We start from the raw sequence: 20,824 nt of genomic DNA, 5'->3' as shown, positions 1-20,824 counted from the left end.
TGTACTACAGAAGTCTTGATTGCATTGATAAGCCTAGTCCTAAAGAAATTTGGGGGATTTTATAATCTCATGTTAGGTTAAAATCCTTGGGTGAAAGAGAGGCAAAAAAATTGAGCTTGCATGTATAATATGTCTAACTAGGTATAGATGTACCCAACCAGGTAGTGAATATGACACCGATTGCATATGTTCTTGGTGTAATTTTGAAAGTTCAATATCCAAGTCTGAAACAACGGTGGTTTAGAGCATATTTATCCCTTTGTATAATCATATTTGACATTAACTCAACTTTAAAAATAAATTTACAATGATGTAAAAACATATATTGATTTAACTTGATTCAAAACAGTTGAACACCTTAATGTAAGGTCATATTTTTATAAGAAATTATTTTATGGAAAATGAAATTCTAAACATTAAGTGTAAACTATTCCAAATTCTTTTAATTAGTAATAATTTGTAATTTTACAAAAAAACTAGATATATACCCAAGTTCAAGCTTGAGCTCAAAATTGAGCAAAATATCAAGCTTAAAACGAATAAGTCAAAACTCAACTTGACTCGGTTCATTGGCAACACTAGTTGGCTATTCATCATTGAAAATACTTCTCATTTAGTAACTTCTTAAAACATGCTAATCATCGCCATGAATCACAAGAAGCTCTAAGGCTTTCGAAACATGCAAATTAGCTAGCTCGCAAAACATGAAAAATGCATATATCGATTTAACTTAAGATTGCAAGAATGCGGAGTCGAGCGATGTTTTTGACTATAGCACAATTTCAGATAAACTCGAAACTCAAAACTCGAAAAAATACTAAATTTTTTAGGCTAATGAACATTATCTATGGTTCAATATCACTAAACACTAAATTTATGTCAATCAAATTGATTTTGAATAAGGCATAGATGACAGAAGTATAGGTCTTCTCATGGGATCAAAAACTCACTATACAAGTAAAGCAGCAAACGCCTCAGTTTACTTTCTCTGGTTTCCGATAGCATTACTTTTAAAGAAAACGATACTTGAAACTTTCTCCATCAACATTTCCGCAACAGTTTAAGCCACTAATAGGTAGCAAGTAAAAAGTCGAACTGTCCTACAATACCTTTCAACGATAGGCGGCCCTGGCGCCTGGCGGAGGCCACATTAGAGGCGATGGAAAATTGTTTTCATTATCGTCATTTTTAAACCACATTGCTATTCTGTAGAGGAACGGAACAACCTTAATATTCTTTAAGAAAACATAACAAACAGTACTAAATGATGACTTGAAAGAAAGTGAATGTTAACATAATAGATGAGGGAACATACATCACAAAACGAACAGTCAGAAAAAGACGTGTGTCGTAAAATCATCGAAAATTAAGAAGGCTTTTGAAACTTTCCATGAACCCATACTCTTCTCATGCTCTTTCCTTTTCGTCGATTCACCGATTTGACGCAACAATATTCTAGTTCAAGCTACAAAACATAAGTCATTGTCGGGCGGCTGATCAGCTCAAAGTAAAGAAACTATGGTTGGGACAAAATGGTAAGAACTTTATCATATTGTCAAATTTACCTATAAATTTCCAAAACTTGTACTGAAAAGAAAAAATATGACTTTTATAGTAGGAAGTAAATTTTGTTGCAATATCCTCCCTTTGTTTTCTTTTATTTGTCTAATTTAATCATATTTTTGATGAAACTAACTCATTTTAACTTTTAATTCCAAAATTATCCTCATCGTAATTATTTAATTTCGAAAATAACCTCGTTGTTTTCCGTGTACATGCCCCTTTCCTCTTACTATTTTAACTTTTCTATTGAAGGCCAACCATATCTCCTTTTCTCTATGTACATGCCCCTTCCCTCTTACTATTTTCATGGCTACTTAATTAACAATATCTATTTTGTATTGTTGATGCTCCGATCTCTCACAATCTACTATTTTTGATTTTTTTGAATTTGCATAAAACTTTAGATCTACGACTATACATATGTTGTGCACTTTTTATTCTCCAATATCTCGTAATTTACCATCTTTGATTTTTTCGTTTAGAGATGATCAGTATTGTTTAAAAATTAAAATCATATATCTACGGCTTAAACAATATATCTACAGTTTAAAAATTAAATATATCATATATACCGTACACGATAATAGTGATCCAAACGACGGATATGATGAAAAACGTTTATACCTCAATGAAGCCAACACCAACAAAAAGATCCCTCGCACAAACCAAATCAAAGAAGTAAGAGAGCGTTCCATCCGCACGCATATAATGCCTAAAACCCACTCTTTTCTCCGGTTCAAATCTAAGCATGGTCATGTCATAAAGACCTGCAAAGTGCAAACCATCATTAATTCTCATCAGCTTATCAATTTTAGTGTTAAAAAACTTAACTGCCCGTTTGGTTAGTGGTTATAAACGGTGGTAATGAGAATGATTTTATAGTGTAAAATTTCATCAAAAATTCCATTTCATTTCTATGGTAATGAAACTTTGATCATAAAAAGTATTTTTTCTTGGTACAAATTTCCATTACCATTTTATAACACCTCTCCCAATGGTAATGCATTGGAACAAATTTTATGAAGAAAATGAGATGATTGAAGTTGAACAAGCATGACCATCAAGGTAGCCAAGAGATTTTTCGACTAAAATTACACCAGTTTTCATTCTCATTACCACTGTTTAATACCATCCACCAAAAGTACACTTACAAGCAAGAATTAGCTTAATAACATTTTTTGGAAAATTGAAGATTAAAATGGGTATTATATGCTGCTTTCAAAATATGAAACTCTTGGAAAGAAGCAGTACCATAATCTCTGAAAAGGAGCAGGCCGCCTGGCTTTAATACAGAAAAGCATTCCCTGACTGCAGTCATCATCCTCTCGGGTGAAACAGCGGATAGTGTAAATATCTAGTCAAGAGACAGTTAAACGAAGTATTATCAGATTATAATTCCCGGATACACCCATCTTATTCTTATTGTTACAGAAAGAATACAAGAGCAAAGAAAAAAGACAGTTCAAAGCTGCTGTAACTTCAATTCATTTGTTGATCATGAAGGGATAGCTATTTTCGGACATTTAATTGTTTAACGCAGCTATTTTATATTCCTTTGATTTTAAATGCAGAGCCAGATACTACTACTATCATTAGAATTAGGGGTGTTCATAATAACCCGATCCGAAATATCCGATCCGGATTCTAAAACCGGATAATCCAAATCGGGTACCTAGTTTTTAAATCGAATACCGGATCCGGGTCACATATTTTTGGAAACTGGATATCCGGTATCTGGTTTTATTTATTTATTTAATTTTTTACTTTTTTTCGTAAATAAAATGATGATGGTATCTCTTAAGCTAACCTTGGGTTGAATATTTTTAGAGAGTTAGATTGTTCTTACTTAAACCAATGAACAATAATATTATTATTTAATTTTCTCAATTAATCTTTTATGACTAATTAAGTTAAATATTTTTAGAGAATTTGTATTTGAATTTTATATAAGAAATATTTTAAGTAAAAATAGAGATAAACAAACGTATGGTTGAACGACAAAAAGACAAAAAAATAAAAAATAAAAAAACATTCTAATAAAACCGGGTTCTGGATCTGACTCGAATTAAACCGGGTATCTGAATTCCGGATCCCCCGTTTAATCCAGGTCGGAACCAGGTCGCATTTATAGGTATCCAAAAACCAGATTTTCGAATCCGAGTCGACCCAGTATCCGGTTTTGAACACTCCTAATTAGAATACACAATCTCCAATCACTTTCAACTATGATGTTAAATAACATCACAAGATCTTAAAAACTTGGAACCTCCTACCAAATCAAGTTCTATCAAAAGGTAAATAGTACATTATACAAGTATCTATTTTCCAAAATTTTATATGGCAACTGATTGGTTTATTTTCAACCCCAGATGAACTGCATTCTTAAATGAAGCATTCTTCCGAAATCATATAAATTGTGACTCCTCTCTATATCATATGCCTCAATGAACTAAATTCTGAGTGTATTTTGGGTTTCTAAGATGCCCAACAACAGGAGTGTTTGGACAATGTTTTGATTTGTTAGGAATCAATGCAAGGTGCTTAAAAATGACACATACCAATGTCAAAAAGTCCACTCCACCAAGGCAACACCGACCATCTTTGTTGGGAGGCGAACTAGTTAGTGTTCCTTCACTCTCATTGACTTCTGTAAAACCACAAACAGGGAAATGCTTAGCATGCAACATAATGAACAACATTTTTCGATCATATATTATATTGAAAGCCTAAAAATAAAATCACCATATTTTATGCATGTGTAGTAAGGTAACGACTTTTCTACCCGCTTGGTCCGACATAAATCACACGCCAACCACTTCGGAAACTGAGCTACAGAGAAATCGCAGCAGAATTGATGGTAGCGATATATGACATTTTCAATATCGGCATCAGCAATATTCTGCATAGCTCTCTCAAGTGCCTCAACACTACAATCACAGGCATAAACACTGGTCTTCTCCTTTGCACTGTCAAAAAAATGCTGGGATTAAGATAACTGAACCTATTAAAGCCTTCATCAGATACGAAGGACTGGTCCACTAAGTAATTAATCTATAGTGGAAGAGTTAGAAAATGAGTAGCATTTACATCCATTTCTTTTAAATTGAAACTATATTCCTTTTCAAAAAGTTTCAAAATAACGGCACCAATTTCTTACATAATTTTTGGTACAAATCAGAAGTCCCATATTCAAAATATTTTTTTTTCTCACTAAATTGACTGAACCAACATCATTTCACATAGGCAACTTGATATTTATTGCCCTCTCTACTCGTTCCCACTTTCTCATGGAAAATAGATATGATATGATCAAAAAGCACGGTAGACGTATGAAAGAAATAACTCAATATATTAACATGATTCTTGATTAAAAGATCATAGTGTAGAAAGTTTGAATGCATATATAACAGGAAAAAACAGTAACATACAATACTAAAATCCCAATCAGATCAAATCCATGTAAGCCTCGACTTCCATAACCCCATTTCTCTTCTCCAAATGATTTACCCACAAGTTACATGATAACTTGAAAGGTTTTTCACAAACACACACCCGTCACTAAGGGTCTTTGTTCCAATGAACATGAAAGCAATGGAAAAGGATTTACAAAACCAAGAATATATTTCTCACATTAAAGCTTTCACAAATACAAATGAGACCATAGTGTTAGATGAAATTTCTTATAGTGAAAGATAGTCTTTTCCTTGAATTCTTCCACTTGAAAGCAAATATCTTCAAAACGAGAATCTGTACCCTCAAATATACTGCTAAGAAGTGGAAGATCCTTGAATTCCCAATAACCATGCTTTCCACTTCAGCCCCCATTAAGAAACAGACAAGCCAATTAGTACCGTACCTTAAAAATTACTACTTCTCCATTCACTCAACCAAGCCTTTTCGCCTTTAAGAGATTTTCCCCAACAATATGGCTACCTTAAATGCTAGGAATACCTAATGATCATAGAGCAACTACAACAACTGGTCACATCAGTGCATCATGACAACATCATAAAGATTTTTGAAATTACCGAGACCACTATATACACCGTGACAACCACAAAACCATCCTAACCACGAAAGTGGCTTGGTGACCTTTGCAATAGAAACTGCATTTGAGATTTTGCATTATGTTGATGATAAATACAATCAGGCACAACTTCCAGAAAGCATCCTCAATTTAGAATGAATCAAAAACCCTTTAACTAAGTGACAATCACGGGGAGCCTCTATATAATTACTAAACTAGAGAAATGACAAAAATTTTCGTAAAGCCATAACATTTTGTTCACATAAGGGAATAGAGATCAAGACTTAGATATACTTTACCAATGCAGATACCTTAAGATTAGATTATCACATTATGCACACTCCCTCAAAACCTCATACGATGATTTCTATTAATCTTTATTGTTTTCCAAGTACTACTTGCATAGTTACATAGACTTTACCAAGTAAGAAATACAACAATTGGATAATGAGTTGTGTTTGGTTTGAAATGAAAAACAATTCCAAAAATGCAGACATTCTTATCCAAAATTGAAACGATCCCAATTTTCGTCCACTCTTCCATCATCCATCGAACCAAACAAAAAAAACTAATTAAAAATATACATCTTTTGCCAAACCAAACACCCATTTAAATTAAGGGCAATATAATGAGAAAAGAGCAATCATTGATTAAATTACCGCAAAATAGGAAGAACAGTACTTCCATTACCACAGCCAACCTCCAAAACTTTGGAATAATCATCACAAGAAAGAAGGTCAGGAAATTCCTTAAGTAAATACCGTCTTTCCTGGATTCAAACACGAAACCCCTTTAACAAAATGATAAAATATGGCGCAAAATCATGAAAAATTCAAATTCAAAGACGAATTGTTTACCTTGAAGAATTTGCCAGTGGAATGACGAGAATGGAAATGAGACCATGCTTGAGAATCTGAAGATGGAGAAGAAGATTGCAGAAATGGAGAAAGATGGAAGGAGAATGAAGGGTCGGATTCAATATCTCGTCTCAAGTCTTCCCAATCGAAGTCTTTGGAGTGATATTCATCTGCTGCAACTGATTTTTCTATACTCATTGCTCTCTTTTGCTCTTTCTCTTAAGTCTAGTAATCTTGTTGATTATATTATATGGGTCGTTTGAGGTGGGATGTTTGGGTAAAATCCATTGAATGTTTGGGTGAGGTTTCGGAATTCGGGTATGAAATCTGGAGTCGGTTTAAGTTTGATTTATGTGTATATGTAAATATATTGATTATGTGATTTTAATTTTTTTATACGGCTTATTTTTGGCCGAGTCCAATCAGATTAATTTTCAGTTTATCAAAATAATTTTAGACAACTCTAGTGAATTTATATATAAAACTTAAAATATGTATTTGTGGGTAAAATTGTCAAATTTGACTCTATTAATTGAAATTGAGTATGATTTGACTCGATTCAAAATAACATATACTTCATGTAAAATCAAGTTAGATTGTTGAGATATATAAGTAAACATAATTGTAATTGGCCTGATCTAAACGTAAAACTCGGGCTTATGTAGAGTTGTTTGGCCATGGAAATCATTAAATATACTACTCATTCACTTATAAAGGTTTAGTAAATGGAAATGAGAATTGTGAGACTTGTTTAAAATTGCCTAAAATAGAAATCTTAAACCTAAAACAGAAATCTTAAACATTGAGTATTTCCTTAAAAAAATCAATCCATGATTAAACTTATAAATTAAACTTATAAGAGAATTAATCCTTGATTAAAAATACCTAAACTTGTTTAAACCTAAAAAAGAAATCTTAGACAGAGTATTTCCTTAAAAAAATTGAACATAAATCCAAAAGACATTCTAAAATAACAAAATGATATAATCATAATCTTAAAATCACCTAATTCTATTTCTTTGCTATATATATTGTTAATTTACGCTAGAAATTATGTGAACATAATGAAAACTGTAAGTCAGTCATTTTACACTAAAGTTTCCAAAAAATATAAGTCTGGAACATCAGCTATGAATATGAGCAAACAAGATACCCGATTTCGCGCCAATGTTCTACAAACCCTAATCCTTCGAAACACGCATACGATCACTTAAGGATCCTACGGAGTTCATCGACCATTCCTTGTAATATCACAGGTTTACGTATCAGACCATTTATCCCGATCTGTAGACATCGCTCCCATATATTCTCCTCTACACTTGCCGTCAGAGCTATTAGTAATGGGCCGTTGCGACCATACAATTTCCGGACTCTCCGAGCGACTTCGAAGCCATCGATTTCAGGCATATTAAGGTCAAGTAGCACAACCCGATAAGTGTTTGGTGACGGTGCTAAGGCAGTTAGGCATTCGTAACCCGACGAACTGGCAGACACTTCACAGCCTAGCTTCTCGAGCAGCCTCTTTGTGACGGTCCGATTCACATTGTCGTCATCGGCTATCAAGACTTTTACGCCTCGGAATGAGCTAGAATATGTATGCTCCGAAGCGTACATGTTTCCCTCGGAAAGGCGTCTTAGTTGTTGACATCGAAGAAGAAGAGTCATGTTTTGCGGTAAGCCGTATGAGTTCAACGATATCCAAATATCACCCTGCATCATCTGCGATAGGACACAAAATCGGATTTCAGTAAACCAACATGTTGTGCACAAATATAGGGAAGGGCCAAAGGAAAGATAATTGAAAACGCAAAGTTGCAATGTTGTGTAACATGTTGAACATTACATGTTCAAATGTCCAACTCAAATATAAAAAAGATGGTGTGCCACTACCTTTAATAAGCCTTTAAAGTCTTGCCTGTGGCAGATTACGGGAATTATTTTTAATCAAATCACAACACGAGCCCGCACACCACAACAATGCTAAAACTTTAATCCCCACATAACCGCTCAACTATATAAACCAAAACGAGTCAACATGAGAGATAGTCGACAACAAATATAATGATTTATCTGGACATATTTTAGTGGCACACATAGCGCAAAAATACGAGTTTCATTACGAATTTGGTGACACTTGGGAAACTTCATTGTTTGAGAATTGCTATCTCGTGCATGTCAGCAAAACCCATTTAAACATTTTCTAGCAATTCTCACCCTATCATTGATACCTTATTTACTCGTTCTCCCTAGAACCACATTGGAGGAACATGACGCCTGACACATCGAACATGCTACACATCCACTTGTGAATTAGTCATACAAAACCAAGAAATAAATAACCATTTTGTGACCCAGAATGTACAACATTCCTAGGAATAATACATCAAGTGCTACTAAACCCCCTGCCCCCCATCACCTCCCCGAACCACCCCGATAAACATCACATAGAAAAATTGTAGTTAGTAGTAGTGTGAGTACTAAACCTCTATCGAGCAATTTGATATGCTCTATAGAAGTGCCAAGGACAACAAGCAACATCAGGTCACGTGGTAGAATAATTCGCATCCGCCAAAAGCCATATTACTTTAAGTAAAAACCAAGAATATTAAGGTAATTGTTGAAACTTATAACTTATATTAACTCGGTGGAAACACTTTGATCAAGAAATACATAACCACCAAAATAGTCGAAAAATCTAACCGTAAAGAACTATAGCATGTTCATTTGGAACCATTATGATTCGAAGTTAAGAAGAAGAAAAAAGTTATTCAACAGACTTATAACTGGACCAACGGTAAAGAAAGCCTCACCAACTACTATTAAAACTCACTTCCACCCATGAAAATATTAAAGGAATGGTCACCTTTAATTGCGCTTTTAAAATTTGAAAACTTTTCATGAATCTGAAGTTAAATAAATAAAACTCCTCCTTCTCAGTAACACTCACATGACTGAGTTGTAGTCAATCACCTTTCTTTAACAGAACCATATTCAAACATTGTTCATGTATCTATTTCAAGTTTGAACCTCAAGCTCTTAGATACAAGGTAGCCGTGAACGCCACATGAATGCTACGTAAAGTTGATGGAGTACAAAACTTCAAAGGTAAAATTTAATTAGAACATTCATCAATGAGTCCTTGTATAATATCGAGGCCTTGTGAAACTAGAAATGGTTTTTCCATCATCTACTAGAAATAGGTTTTTAAATCACTCCGTATTTTTTAATATTTACCAGTTTAAAAAGGTTAGCTAGATTCCCATTCTAAATCAATTAGGATTAAGGAAAATTTTACAGTTTAGTTTATCGGTATCGATACAGACCTATTGTACACATTTGTTAAGAGTTCAATAGATTTTTTCTTGGTCCTATGCTTGTTAAGTCTTTCCTTTAGTTGTGAAAGATCAACTTACGAATGTAAATAGTTCGTAAGCTAGGTTCATAATTCCAATCTATGAGGAAAGACTCAATATGATTTCTACTTGATGACATTGACTAGGAGACAACTGGAGGGTTTGAGGCTCGCTTGGGTAAAGAAGAGATAACCATGCATGAGAAGAATGCTCATGCACACGGTTGAGTGTCTGAAGAGGAGCTAGTAGGTGAGATAGTATGCTAAAGATTGGACAAACAGTTGTATATAGCACTATGAGGTGTCAAATTGTTCCTTGCAAATCGCTTGTTAGGCGAGCCATGGTGTTGAGTCGTTGCATTGCATAGGGTCGACTCCAGCCGACACAATGTGTCTATTCATTGATTTACCATAATTTTCCAGCAAGTAGCAGATTATGTTTTCAGATTAGCTAGCTTATACGTTTTCGAGTTTTTTAGTAAATAAAAATACAAGGCATTATCTATTGTGTTCATAGGATATTAGAGTTATGTTTTAGCTAAAATTCGATGTAATTAGAGTTGTTTACTAGATAGGATTGTGGGGTCATTGTATACCTACATCTAACATGAATATGTCAGATTAGACTTTAGAGTAGTTGATTATCAATGTTGAGTTGAGAACAAAAGTTCAAAAAAATGTAACTTTACTAGGATTTGATCACGTGAGCATTTTCAAGAGTTTTTTGAGTGAAATTTTATATATGGAGAAAAACTCCTAATACAAAGAAGACTTTTTAATCTTGCAAGTCCGGATCATGGATTGACAAACTCATTCTATTTTGGTCTTGATTTATTCGATTCACACATTAATATTTCGCGTCTATTCTAGTGCATCTTGGTATCAAAGCTAGATCGTGATTGCCTTGAATTAGGATGAAGAACCTCAGGAAAGCACAAAGCAACGAAATAAAGAACAACAAAGAAAATTCAAATCAGATAAAAGAACCAGAGTTTGCAAACAAAGCTTTGTGGTACTTTTCGAATTATTCTTCTTTATTTAGCTTATTATAATTTAGTTAGTTTAATTTAATTACGTTGCAAAAACAAAACAAAATTTACACAGAAGAACAAAGTTAGTTTTGAGTCATAACAATTTAAATTCTCGTATATGAACCTTAAAAATTTGTTTCTTGCATATTCCAGCTACGGTTCACTAATTGATTTGAGTAGGTTCACTGAAATATAATGGCCAATTTCTAAGCTAAGAATTAGCCATAAACACAGCAATTACAATAGAAGACGTGAGAATAAAGAAAAAAAAGAGAAAGAAAGAGCCCTGGGTGGATAAAATAATGTTTCGGGTCAACAAGTTACCTACCTATTTTTATTTCCTGGGCTTTGCTCTCCTTTGCTCACAGATTCCATACGTAAATTTAAAAAATGATATATGCCTCATATGATGATGACGCCATAAATAGGCTCATGAAGCATCAAGAGGGCCTTTGGAAAGAATGGGTGTAACTTGATCCTGTCTACTCTAAGAGGTCAGCCATTTTCCTATCACAAAACTATTTCACACAAATTTGTGGATACTTTCAATATGATGTGTGCCAACATACTACAAAAGGTATCCAGCTCCAACATTTGAAATGATCTTAAAATCAATGCTAAACAATAGGGCTCATGCACTATCACATGTTTCACTAATCTCCTTACGAATCACGAATCAAAGAAAGCGAATTATGGTCGATTTCGGGCTATTTAGGATTATTTTGAGTGAATCCCGAATTCAAAAGGCGAATTATGTTACACTGGGCTCATGTCAAAACAATCATTGTAGTCGCATCATCATCATCAATATATACCGGCTACGATCAGGGTCTAGGGATGGTTGGATTGTAGCACAACATAGACTTATCAAAAATAAGAAGGTTGCGGTCAGTGAGACACTCAGCTTGAGGAACAATTTTGGATTATGCTATCAATGACAATTAAATGTAGTGAAATCCTAGAAGACGGTCATTCAGAGTTGATCTTATAATACTCGAGCAAAGAAGTTAATGTTTAAAATGCAAGAAAATCCAACTATCCAGCTAAAGAAAACAAATTCTGAAACACTGACCTGAGCTAGCCTTTTGCACATGCTAAAGCTCAATACTTCCTTGTTTCCATCATTGTGGGTTCTTCTCATACCATCTGTTGCAATACCTCCACTAATCTCGAACTCGAACTTTATTTTGATGTATTCATTGGCACTAACTGATTTCCACATGCCCCATTTATCGTTCTTTCCCTCGCTGCCCTTTTCTTCAGAAACCCGAAAAGTGATAAAACAGCCGCAGTTGGAAATATGTAGTAGGTGTCCTACCATGTGTAGCAAGACCTGAAAAGTTCTTCTCTCATCACCAATTACCTGGGCAGGCAAACTAGTTTGAACATCAGGAGAAAAACTGAATCCTTGATAGACAAATAAACATTTGGCCAAGCAAGAAGCTTCCTTAATCATGGAATGCAGGTTGAAAGGCCTCATCTCCAATGGGAACCTTCCATTATCTTTTGCAGATACCTCTGTTACGTCGTTTATCAAAGTTGTGATAACATTACCAGTTCTAACCATGGTGTCAACCACAATCCTTTGCTCACAGTTCATATTATCTTCAAACATCGAAAGAAGGCCAAGAATCGAATGCATCGGTCTCCTCATTCCATGGCTCATAACCTTCTGAAAAGAATCTCTGGCTTGGTTTGCCATAATCGCATCTTTCTTCGCCTGCTGCAGAGTACGATTCCGCTCCTTAAGTTGATCTCTCATCAGCTGAGACTCTTCAAGAACATTAGCATGAGAAAGAGCCACAGCCACTTGATCAGCAACCACTTCTACTATCTCTAATTCATGATTGCTCCAAACTCTTTCATTGGAGCTCGGAAGAACCAAAACTAACATGGCATAAGACGTCTGGACGAATTCAGGAGTACCACCTTTAAAATTTGAGGCGTTCAGCAAAGGCATCCGAATTGCTGCCACAGAACCAGGCTGTTCCAAACCCCCACTGCTTGCCATTCCCAACCTTGAATCCGGCCTCAAAATCGTCACCATTTTGCTATTACATATCTCCTTGACATCGTGATCATCTATCGGGATAATTCTAGGAAAGATATTCGATGGGCTTGGCTTCAGCTCGTGAGTCAAATTCATTGCAGTCTTGTTACTATTTGGCATCCAAACAGCACAATTTTGCAGGTCCAAAATATTGGAAAGTTCAACCAAAGTAGTCTCTAATATAGTAAGCTTATCAAGTGATTTCCTTATCTCTCGAGTGAGCATTCGCACGTGCCAACTAGCTTCCTTCTTTCTCTTCATCATTCCAACCTCTTGGTCCAATTCCATAACATTTTGTGTCAAAAACACTTCTCTAACTTTCAATTTTAGTAAAAGAGGGATCAAAGTTAGAAGGGTTATAGCCGTGGCACACGAAACCAAAGCTGTTAGGAATTTGAATATTGTAAGAGACATCATAAGTTGGAATGAGTGAGGACCAAAATAAGTCCATCCATTGAGCAAATGGGTCATTCCACAAAGTACAATAAAAGCAATGAATTCAACAAGGACCCATTTGAAAGGTATATTTGCACAGCTAATGAAGTAAATCAGCTCAATGGGAATAGAGAAATAAGCAATTGCAATCAAAAAGTCACTCACTTTTTGGCATTCCATAATGAAATTAATAGTCCAAAATCCCTCATCATCACAATTACAATTTGAATCTCCATAGCCAAATGGGAATAAACACAGTATGAGAGTGCAAACCAACAATCCAATGGCTAATACTCTCAACATTGCACCAATAACACACTTATTCTCAATCCATAAAGATCAAATAAATCATTCCTATGAAAAACTTAAACCAGAAGCAATGAATATACCCATTAGCAGAACATCAATCTATGAAAAACCCAATTTGACGCAAGTCCATGCAAATCTCAATGGCAAAACCAAAACCTAAATTTCGAATATAATTTGATCAAATCCACTTTTTTAATAAAGGGTGAAATCACGAACAAATCCCCTTTACTGTTTCTCCAACTAATCAAAATCCCAGAAGACAAGAGAAGCTAATTGAATCGAAAACTTCAAAAATCAGCAGAAATTTATTTTTACAAGCAAAAACTAACCTGAATTGATTCTTGTTAGCAACTATCAAAAACCCACCAAGACACCAACCAATTATGTAGCTCAAACTTTCGAATTCAGCAAAACCCAACAAGATTACTACTGTAACAGCAAGACCCACTAGCTTTTTCTTGAAGCTAAAAAGGGTAAGAGATTTGAGATTGTACAAAACTATTAAAGAAATCAAAAGACCCAGAAAGATTTTAATAAAAAAACACCAAATTGAGTATGGTGGATCCAATTTGATTGGATTAAAATAGGAATTTTCCTTTTCTGTAAACAGAAAATGAGGAAAGATATAAGAAAAGGTAGGAGCTTGCTTAGAAGTTTGAAGGATGAAAAGGAAAGGAAAGTGAGAAAGCGGTATGGCAATTGGCAATTGGCAATTGGCAATGGCAAGTCATCAAAGGCCCACCAAGATCTACATGAATTGAACCTAGACGGCTAGACTATTGAGTATTGACCCCTCCTCTCTAAACTACCTCGTTATAAACAATTTTTATAATTGAAATTGACATTTTCCAAATGGAAAATATCTTTTGAGTTATCCTTTTGAAAATTTAAAACACTAGCAATAGCAATTGTCGATTGAGATTAATTTCAAAAGATAATACTTCCTCCCTTTGATCTTCCTATTTGAAAACAAATTATATATCAATACCCGTTTGTCTTATATTGATAAATTAAAAATGATGTTTACGCTTTAGAACTCATTGGAATACTTTCTTTTGTAGTTATATAGTTTTAAGGTGATATACATTGTAGAAATTTTCAAATAAGGAAGAATTATTCTTACGAGAGGTTGTCTCTCGGTTAGACAACCTAAAACATGGACTTCATATGCTAATGATTGTATTAGTTGAGCTATTTATCCCATGTATAGAAAGCGTATTACGAAAAAACCGTCCACATAAAAATTTGTGGATACACAAATTGCTGTATAAGATGGTTTCATAGTGAAATGTGCTTTATATATGAGTTTGATAAATAGTTCATCTAATACGTATTACGAGAATTTAAACTCATCTCACACTCTCACTGAGAAATGACCCGTCACAAGTATACGTCATTGTATAAATGATTTACTTGTGAGACAAAAGCAAGGGAACAATAACTTCTCCTCAAACCCTGTGGCCAAAGTTGCATAAATTCGTATATGAGACAGTTTCACGATGAAACATGTCTTATACATTATTAAATATCTCAATAATACAAATTAATAACATATATATTTCTTATTTTTAAGTCATCTCATCGAGAGACAGTTTTTTACAGGAGTAGTTCAAGTTGTGCAGGCCAATGAAGGTTTTGTTGAGAGTATTTAGAGGATAAAATAGATATTGAGTTAATATTGCCATATTTTTATTGATAAATACTGACTTAAACCTCTATTACGCACATACTCAAATTCATATCCTTCATCTCATTCATGTACTTTTTGTTATGTACATATTTTTTTTATTTTGTTCTTCAACTACAAACTAACCAAAATTTATTTATAACTAACCTCACACCAACAATTTAGCAATACTAGGAATAGTGAGGTATTATATTGTACATAATAAAAATGAAAAATTATATTAGTAGCATTTTCCATCCGACCAGTGAATCGTGATAATGCTCTTTTCTACTAGGAGAAGAGATAAGACGATTTTGGTGAATATATTGTACAAATAGATGTGGAAAAAGAAAATGGATCATTGTGATCACATTATTAGTTATCTGTACTGTACAAGTATATTATCTTCTCTTGGAGTTCATATGAACAAGAACAAAAGTACTATATATCTAACTAATCAAACAAACTCAAGAACAAGAAAAAGCCCAGATTAATTAACAGTGGAACCCCGTGTAATAATTTGTCTACCTAATTTGCTTATGGAATTTATGATTCGCTCAAAAACACTAAAAAAATAGCCCAAAAAATGTGACGTAGTGAAAACAAAGTTATTTGCCCTAATCAAAACCGTCGACATCATAATCACTATCTGAAGATGAATCATCTGAACTGTAATTTGTATTTCCTGCGAATTGCATCAATTTTTTGGTATAGAACTTGTAGAAGCATGTTTTTGGACACCAGCACTAGCATCTTTATTAGGTTTGATGAAAAAGGTACCAACTAAGACCTGTACATATGATCATCAGACATATGATTGTTATATCAGTATCTATCACCTGATTGGAGCAGAGACATTACAGCATATGTATAAATTCTACCTCAACAGGGCCTGCAGCAATCAGAGGACCAACTAAGCGGCCTCCAACAATCTGTCCATCTGTGTCAAGGAGGGATGCACTAAGACCTCCCATTAACTCTCCAGAATGTGGGCGGACAAAAGAGCCGGTTAACGAAAGAATTTGACATCCCTGAAACAGCACAAAAATGAGAAAACACAGCAAGTTTATAGCCCCCTCAGTTAAAAATGAGCATACGTTTTCTATGATTATACACTCGTTTAAAAAACAGGGAGGCTGAAAACTAGGTACAAAGTCATAACATACAAGGAAAAGCAAGAGATGACCTACACTACTTGGACTCGGGTACTGATGTTGAATATTGGTGTGTGCAAGTGTTGGACACATCTAAATATTTAATTTTACGCCTAAAATTAAGTGTCTAAGTGTCATACCAATATCCGAGCATCAAGGATTAGACATGGGTACGTGAAGCAAAATGAAGAGTCCGAGTAACATAGACTTACACTCAATACTCTAACTAGTGGTGCTAGGTTTAACTGAAACTTCAAATTTTTATACAGAGTCCAGACACTTCAATTATCAATTATATAAAAAAAAATTGAGAAAAAACATGCTAAGTGATATAGTACTTGCAAAGGGAGTAACAAATAAGTCAACCAAAGCATGTAAAATTCTTCTATCAGGTATGTACAGTTCATGCATGGTGTATGCCTGGTCTTGACAATGATCCTTAGTCTAAAATTTTGATCCTGAAATTGTTGACACTTGAACAGGTACTTGTGCCCAAGCATGTATGGGTAATGTAGATCACAAAAACATTCACTCTTTCACTTCCAACAATATTAGCTAAAAACATTCGTAAAGCCATAGATCTTATTGGCTCATTACCAGATTGACCCCTTTCAACAAGTAACCCAGACTTATACGTTCTAGACTTCTTTACAAGCCTGCAGTTAACAACCATCAGGAGTCATAGACACGTCTCATAGTCTATTATCCAAGGCATTTTTAGTAGTGTAGTATATCCAAGAGAAATTTGGAAACATCCTTGACCAAGTATCAACTCCAGAACAAACAGAAATTGGGCAAAGTGATCTACATAAACAGAGGCACTTGTGAAAAACAATTCATTTAAGGTCCAAGAATAAACAAAATCATTCTGCAGCAACAAAAACCATTTTAACACAGAATTTGATAAATAATCTAAGCAAGAAGAAACTAAGTAAAACGAAAAATTTGAAAAAGCATACAACTATTTGGACACTTAATTTGCCCTAATTCCAAACGATATAGGCACAATCACAATCGAGCTGCATGATTACATTTTTTCCAAATGTGGTTGGTGGTTGTAGAGATGCACTAGATGTAAAACCCTGAGCCCATAAGATGCATAACGCCCTTTTTTTTTGTTGTATTAATGCCAATATTTTCTGGTATACATCCTGCAATGCAAATCAACCTAGTTAAAAGTAGATCCAACATGCTCTTATGATGTGTACAAGGATCCCCGCTAAGCATCCATGGCTGAATGGTTAAAGCGCCTAACTCATAATTGGCGAATTCGTAGGTTCAATTCCTACTAGATGCACAGCAATGGGACCCTCCATTAAGTCTATTGGAATTGGCTCTGTATCAATGGAATCTTGTCATCCATACATAAGGAATTGGTGTGGTATTTTCATATCATAACATATAAACAGTAAGAACTAGCATTTTGATTGAAACTCGAACTAATAGGGAAGAAAATAGATTTTTGGATGGAATCAAATATGCAGTATTTACGGACAAAAGTATTCGGTTATTGAGGAAAAATCAATATAATTCTAATGTCGAATCAAGATCAACTAGGACGGAAATAAAACATTGAGTCAATAGTCATCGACTCCCGAGAAAGGGTAGAAGAATAGGACCTATTATGGGATATACAATGCATTACAGACGTATGATCATTACACTTCAATCTAGTTATTCTATTCCATCTCTTAGAAAGAAAAGAATTAAATCAAAATACTTAATAGCATGACAATACATTTATAAAAAACTAAAACCCTACATGTGTCGTCCGAACATTTGTAAATTAATTTATCATACACTTTATAATGATGAAATTTAACACAAGGTCGAACACTGGCTTTCAACTCCAATTTGTATTCAATTAGAATACAACCTCCTTATTGTTACAAAAGGAAAGTTTGCGCATCTGATTATATACTCCACCTAAGTGGGAGCCACCTTAATGACATTGGGGAAATGTAATATTGTTATGTACTTGGTTGTAAAGGATGATTTGGATCTTGATCTGGTTAGGTCACTATGCTTTCAACGACAGTGTGGTAAAGTACAAAAACTGTTGGGTTATGAGTTATGACACAGAATAAGGGCACTTTTTCAAAAAGAAGCTGTCAATATTTTTACGACAATAACAAAAACTTACAGCATACATAGTAGGAGTCCTCCAAAACAGAATTGTTCAAAACTAACTTGCAGAGTGATTAAGTACTAAGTGTTACTTCCATTGTCCCATTGGAATCGCTATGATCTTATTTAATACGTCTGACAGTCTTTAATACAATTTTATTTTTGGCTATAATTCATAGTCTTTCTTTAATTTTCATCCTCACACTTAACTTGTCTTTTATCTCATCTACACAACTCTTACACTCCCCGTATAAAGTATACCTATTTGCCCAACCCCTTAAAAAGCACTAGTACTTGTTATGTTTCCTATGGCACAGGTGAAGGGAGTATTGTCTTGGACCAAAAAACTCAGCAATCAAACCATGAAAGAGCATTAACATCTGACAGTTTTAGGAGACAAGAATAGACATACCTCTCCTGAAGCCACATTGACAACACGAGTCTTAAAATACGTACCATCTGGATATAGAAATCGCACCTCGCGTTAAAATAATATCTATATATCTTGAATAAAAAACAAAAGCAAACAATTTGTGTTCTTCAAGAAAATATTCCCTAAGAACCCTTTATGTAAATCTTAGCAATTTTAGCATTTGCAAAAATTTCAAAGCAATATTAAAAAAGAAACCACTATCCCCTCCAAAACGTTCAGAACTTCTTCATATATAGAAACATACTTGCATGAATAATAACACTTAAAACCCCAAATTACATGAAAGAACAAAGAAAAAGAAAACGTAATTCTCACGTTTTAAAGGATGAATATAGCAAGTTAGCAATAGCCAACAACTCAAATTAAATTGCAAAAAAAAGAAAAAAAAAAAAGCAATTCATACCATATGAACAAACGTAGGTTCCATTAGTCGGCGGAGGATTAGCGACAGGAGTGGCGGTGGAAGGCTTAGTTCCTGAAGAGTCGGAGGTTCCATTAGTCGGCGGGGGACTTGCGGCGGGAGTGGCGGTGAAAGGCAGAGGAGGAGAGGGAGTGGAAGGCGTTTGTTGTTGTTGTTGTTGCGAGTGGGAGTCAGAATTTGGATCCATTGGATTTTAGAGAGTAAAGTGAATTTTTTTGAATTTTTAAATTTTTTTTTTCAAGAAAATGAATTTAAAATTGGGATATCGGATATGGTAATGTCAATTTGTACTGTATATGTTTATGGTTTTTATTTATAACTATTTTTTTTATTAAAGGTAGGTTAATGGATTAAGAAAGTCAAGTGAAAATCACACTAAATAGGTTTTTATTCGGGTTATCGGGTTAATTTTAGATCAGGTGTTTCGGTCGGTTTAAAATTGCGTCTCGTATTCAAATTAATTTTTACATAATTATAAATTCTTTTTTAAGTCAGGTAAAGTCAGGTTTGGCTATAACGTTGGACAAATATCAATATATCAAGTTTGTTTTGAACACTTATTTATTTTTACTTGAGAAATATGGTGTTTTTTCCAAGCCTCTAATTGAGATAAAAGACAATTATTTTAATTTTAAATGGTTTGGTTTGATACTAGATTTAGAGTGGTTTAGTGATGATGAGCTTTCAATAATCAATAATTATTAATTATTAATAAAATATACTAATGCATAAATGACTTAGGACATGTGTCATATTCTCATGAAAATTTTTCCTGCCTTTTTTCTATTTTTGACGTAGAAACTTTTGATGATTGACGTGATATTTAAGGAAATAATTAACTCATAAAAAATATAATATTCGACTATAAATATATTTCCTTATATAAACTTATAATTATATTATGTCAAATCTTAAATAAAATTAAAGCTTTCTGTATTAAGAAGTGATCCAAGTATCCAACTATAAAATGACAAAAATAAATTAATTTAATTTTCTATATTCATATACGAAATCTTAAGTTTTAAGCTCAAAATTTATATTATACTCTTATATTCAGTTATATATTTTATTATTCTTTTAAAATTGTTTTATAATCATATATGATAAAAATCTACAAATTAATTTAAAATATAATATGTTGATGAAAAATCTAAAATTTTTCAATAATGGGATCATAGAGAAAAGAATCATTTTTTTATATCAAACAAAGTATTCTATTGCATGTTAAAAAAAATTGTAGTAATTAGAATTTAATAAAATCTATTGACGGACATTTCTTGATTTATTTGGGTGATTTCATCAATATAATATAGCTTTAGGATATTCACTTTGATAAAATTTTATCGATTGATGGTTTTTTGTCTATTTTTTTACATATATGTTTTAATATAATTGTATA

At 33.7% G+C, this 20,824-nt stretch overlaps 3 protein-coding genes across 5 annotated transcripts; all 3 read right to left on the bottom strand.

Moving 5' to 3' along the window:
• Positions 1-705: 705 nt before the first annotated feature.
• On the bottom strand, positions 706-6,777 carry LOC130817494 (uncharacterized). Of its 3 annotated transcripts, none has more exons than XR_009043815.1 (8): positions 6,448-6,777; positions 6,250-6,359; positions 4,306-4,529; positions 4,122-4,210; positions 2,815-2,917; positions 2,188-2,330; positions 1,316-1,455; positions 706-1,206 (listed from the first exon to the last, which is right to left on the bottom strand). XR_009043815.1 is itself a non-coding variant. In XM_057683229.1 (7 exons), the coding sequence occupies exons 1-7, from the start codon at positions 6,643-6,645 to the stop codon at positions 1,367-1,369; spliced, it is 966 nt and encodes a 321-aa protein (XP_057539212.1). In that variant the 5' UTR covers positions 6,646-6,775; the 3' UTR covers positions 1,213-1,366. The 3 variants fall into 3 exon arrangements, 1 of the variants encoding a protein (XP_057539212.1); XR_009043814.1 differs by having other exon boundaries at positions 1,316-1,465; positions 6,448-6,774; XM_057683229.1 differs by lacking the exon at positions 706-1,206 and having other exon boundaries at positions 1,213-1,465; positions 6,448-6,775.
• Positions 6,778-7,365: 588 nt separating this feature from the next.
• Positions 7,366-14,327, bottom strand: LOC130817493 (protein EIN4). The gene is made up of 2 exons (XM_057683228.1): positions 11,903-14,327; positions 7,366-8,166 (listed from the first exon to the last, which is right to left on the bottom strand). The coding sequence occupies exons 1-2, from the start codon at positions 13,616-13,618 to the stop codon at positions 7,654-7,656; spliced, it is 2,229 nt and encodes a 742-aa protein (XP_057539211.1). The 5' UTR covers positions 13,619-14,327; the 3' UTR covers positions 7,366-7,653.
• Positions 14,328-15,569: 1,242 nt separating this feature from the next.
• Positions 15,570-19,649, bottom strand: LOC130818167 (AT-hook motif nuclear-localized protein 14-like). The gene is made up of 5 exons (XM_057684230.1): positions 19,408-19,649; positions 18,984-19,030; positions 17,476-17,595; positions 16,172-16,321; positions 15,570-16,080 (listed from the first exon to the last, which is right to left on the bottom strand). The coding sequence occupies exons 1-5, from the start codon at positions 19,610-19,612 to the stop codon at positions 15,988-15,990; spliced, it is 615 nt and encodes a 204-aa protein (XP_057540213.1). The 5' UTR covers positions 19,613-19,649; the 3' UTR covers positions 15,570-15,987.
• Between the last annotated feature and the right edge of the window lie 1,175 nt (positions 19,650-20,824).

The sequence above is a fragment of the Amaranthus tricolor genome, chromosome 7 (assembly GCF_026212465.1).
Source record: "Amaranthus tricolor cultivar Red isolate AtriRed21 chromosome 7, ASM2621246v1, whole genome shotgun sequence".
NCBI lineage: Eukaryota > Viridiplantae > Streptophyta > Magnoliopsida > Caryophyllales > Amaranthaceae > Amaranthus > Amaranthus tricolor.
The sequence above is the reverse complement of the archived record's forward strand: the minus strand, read 5'-3'. Positions and strand labels throughout refer to the sequence as shown.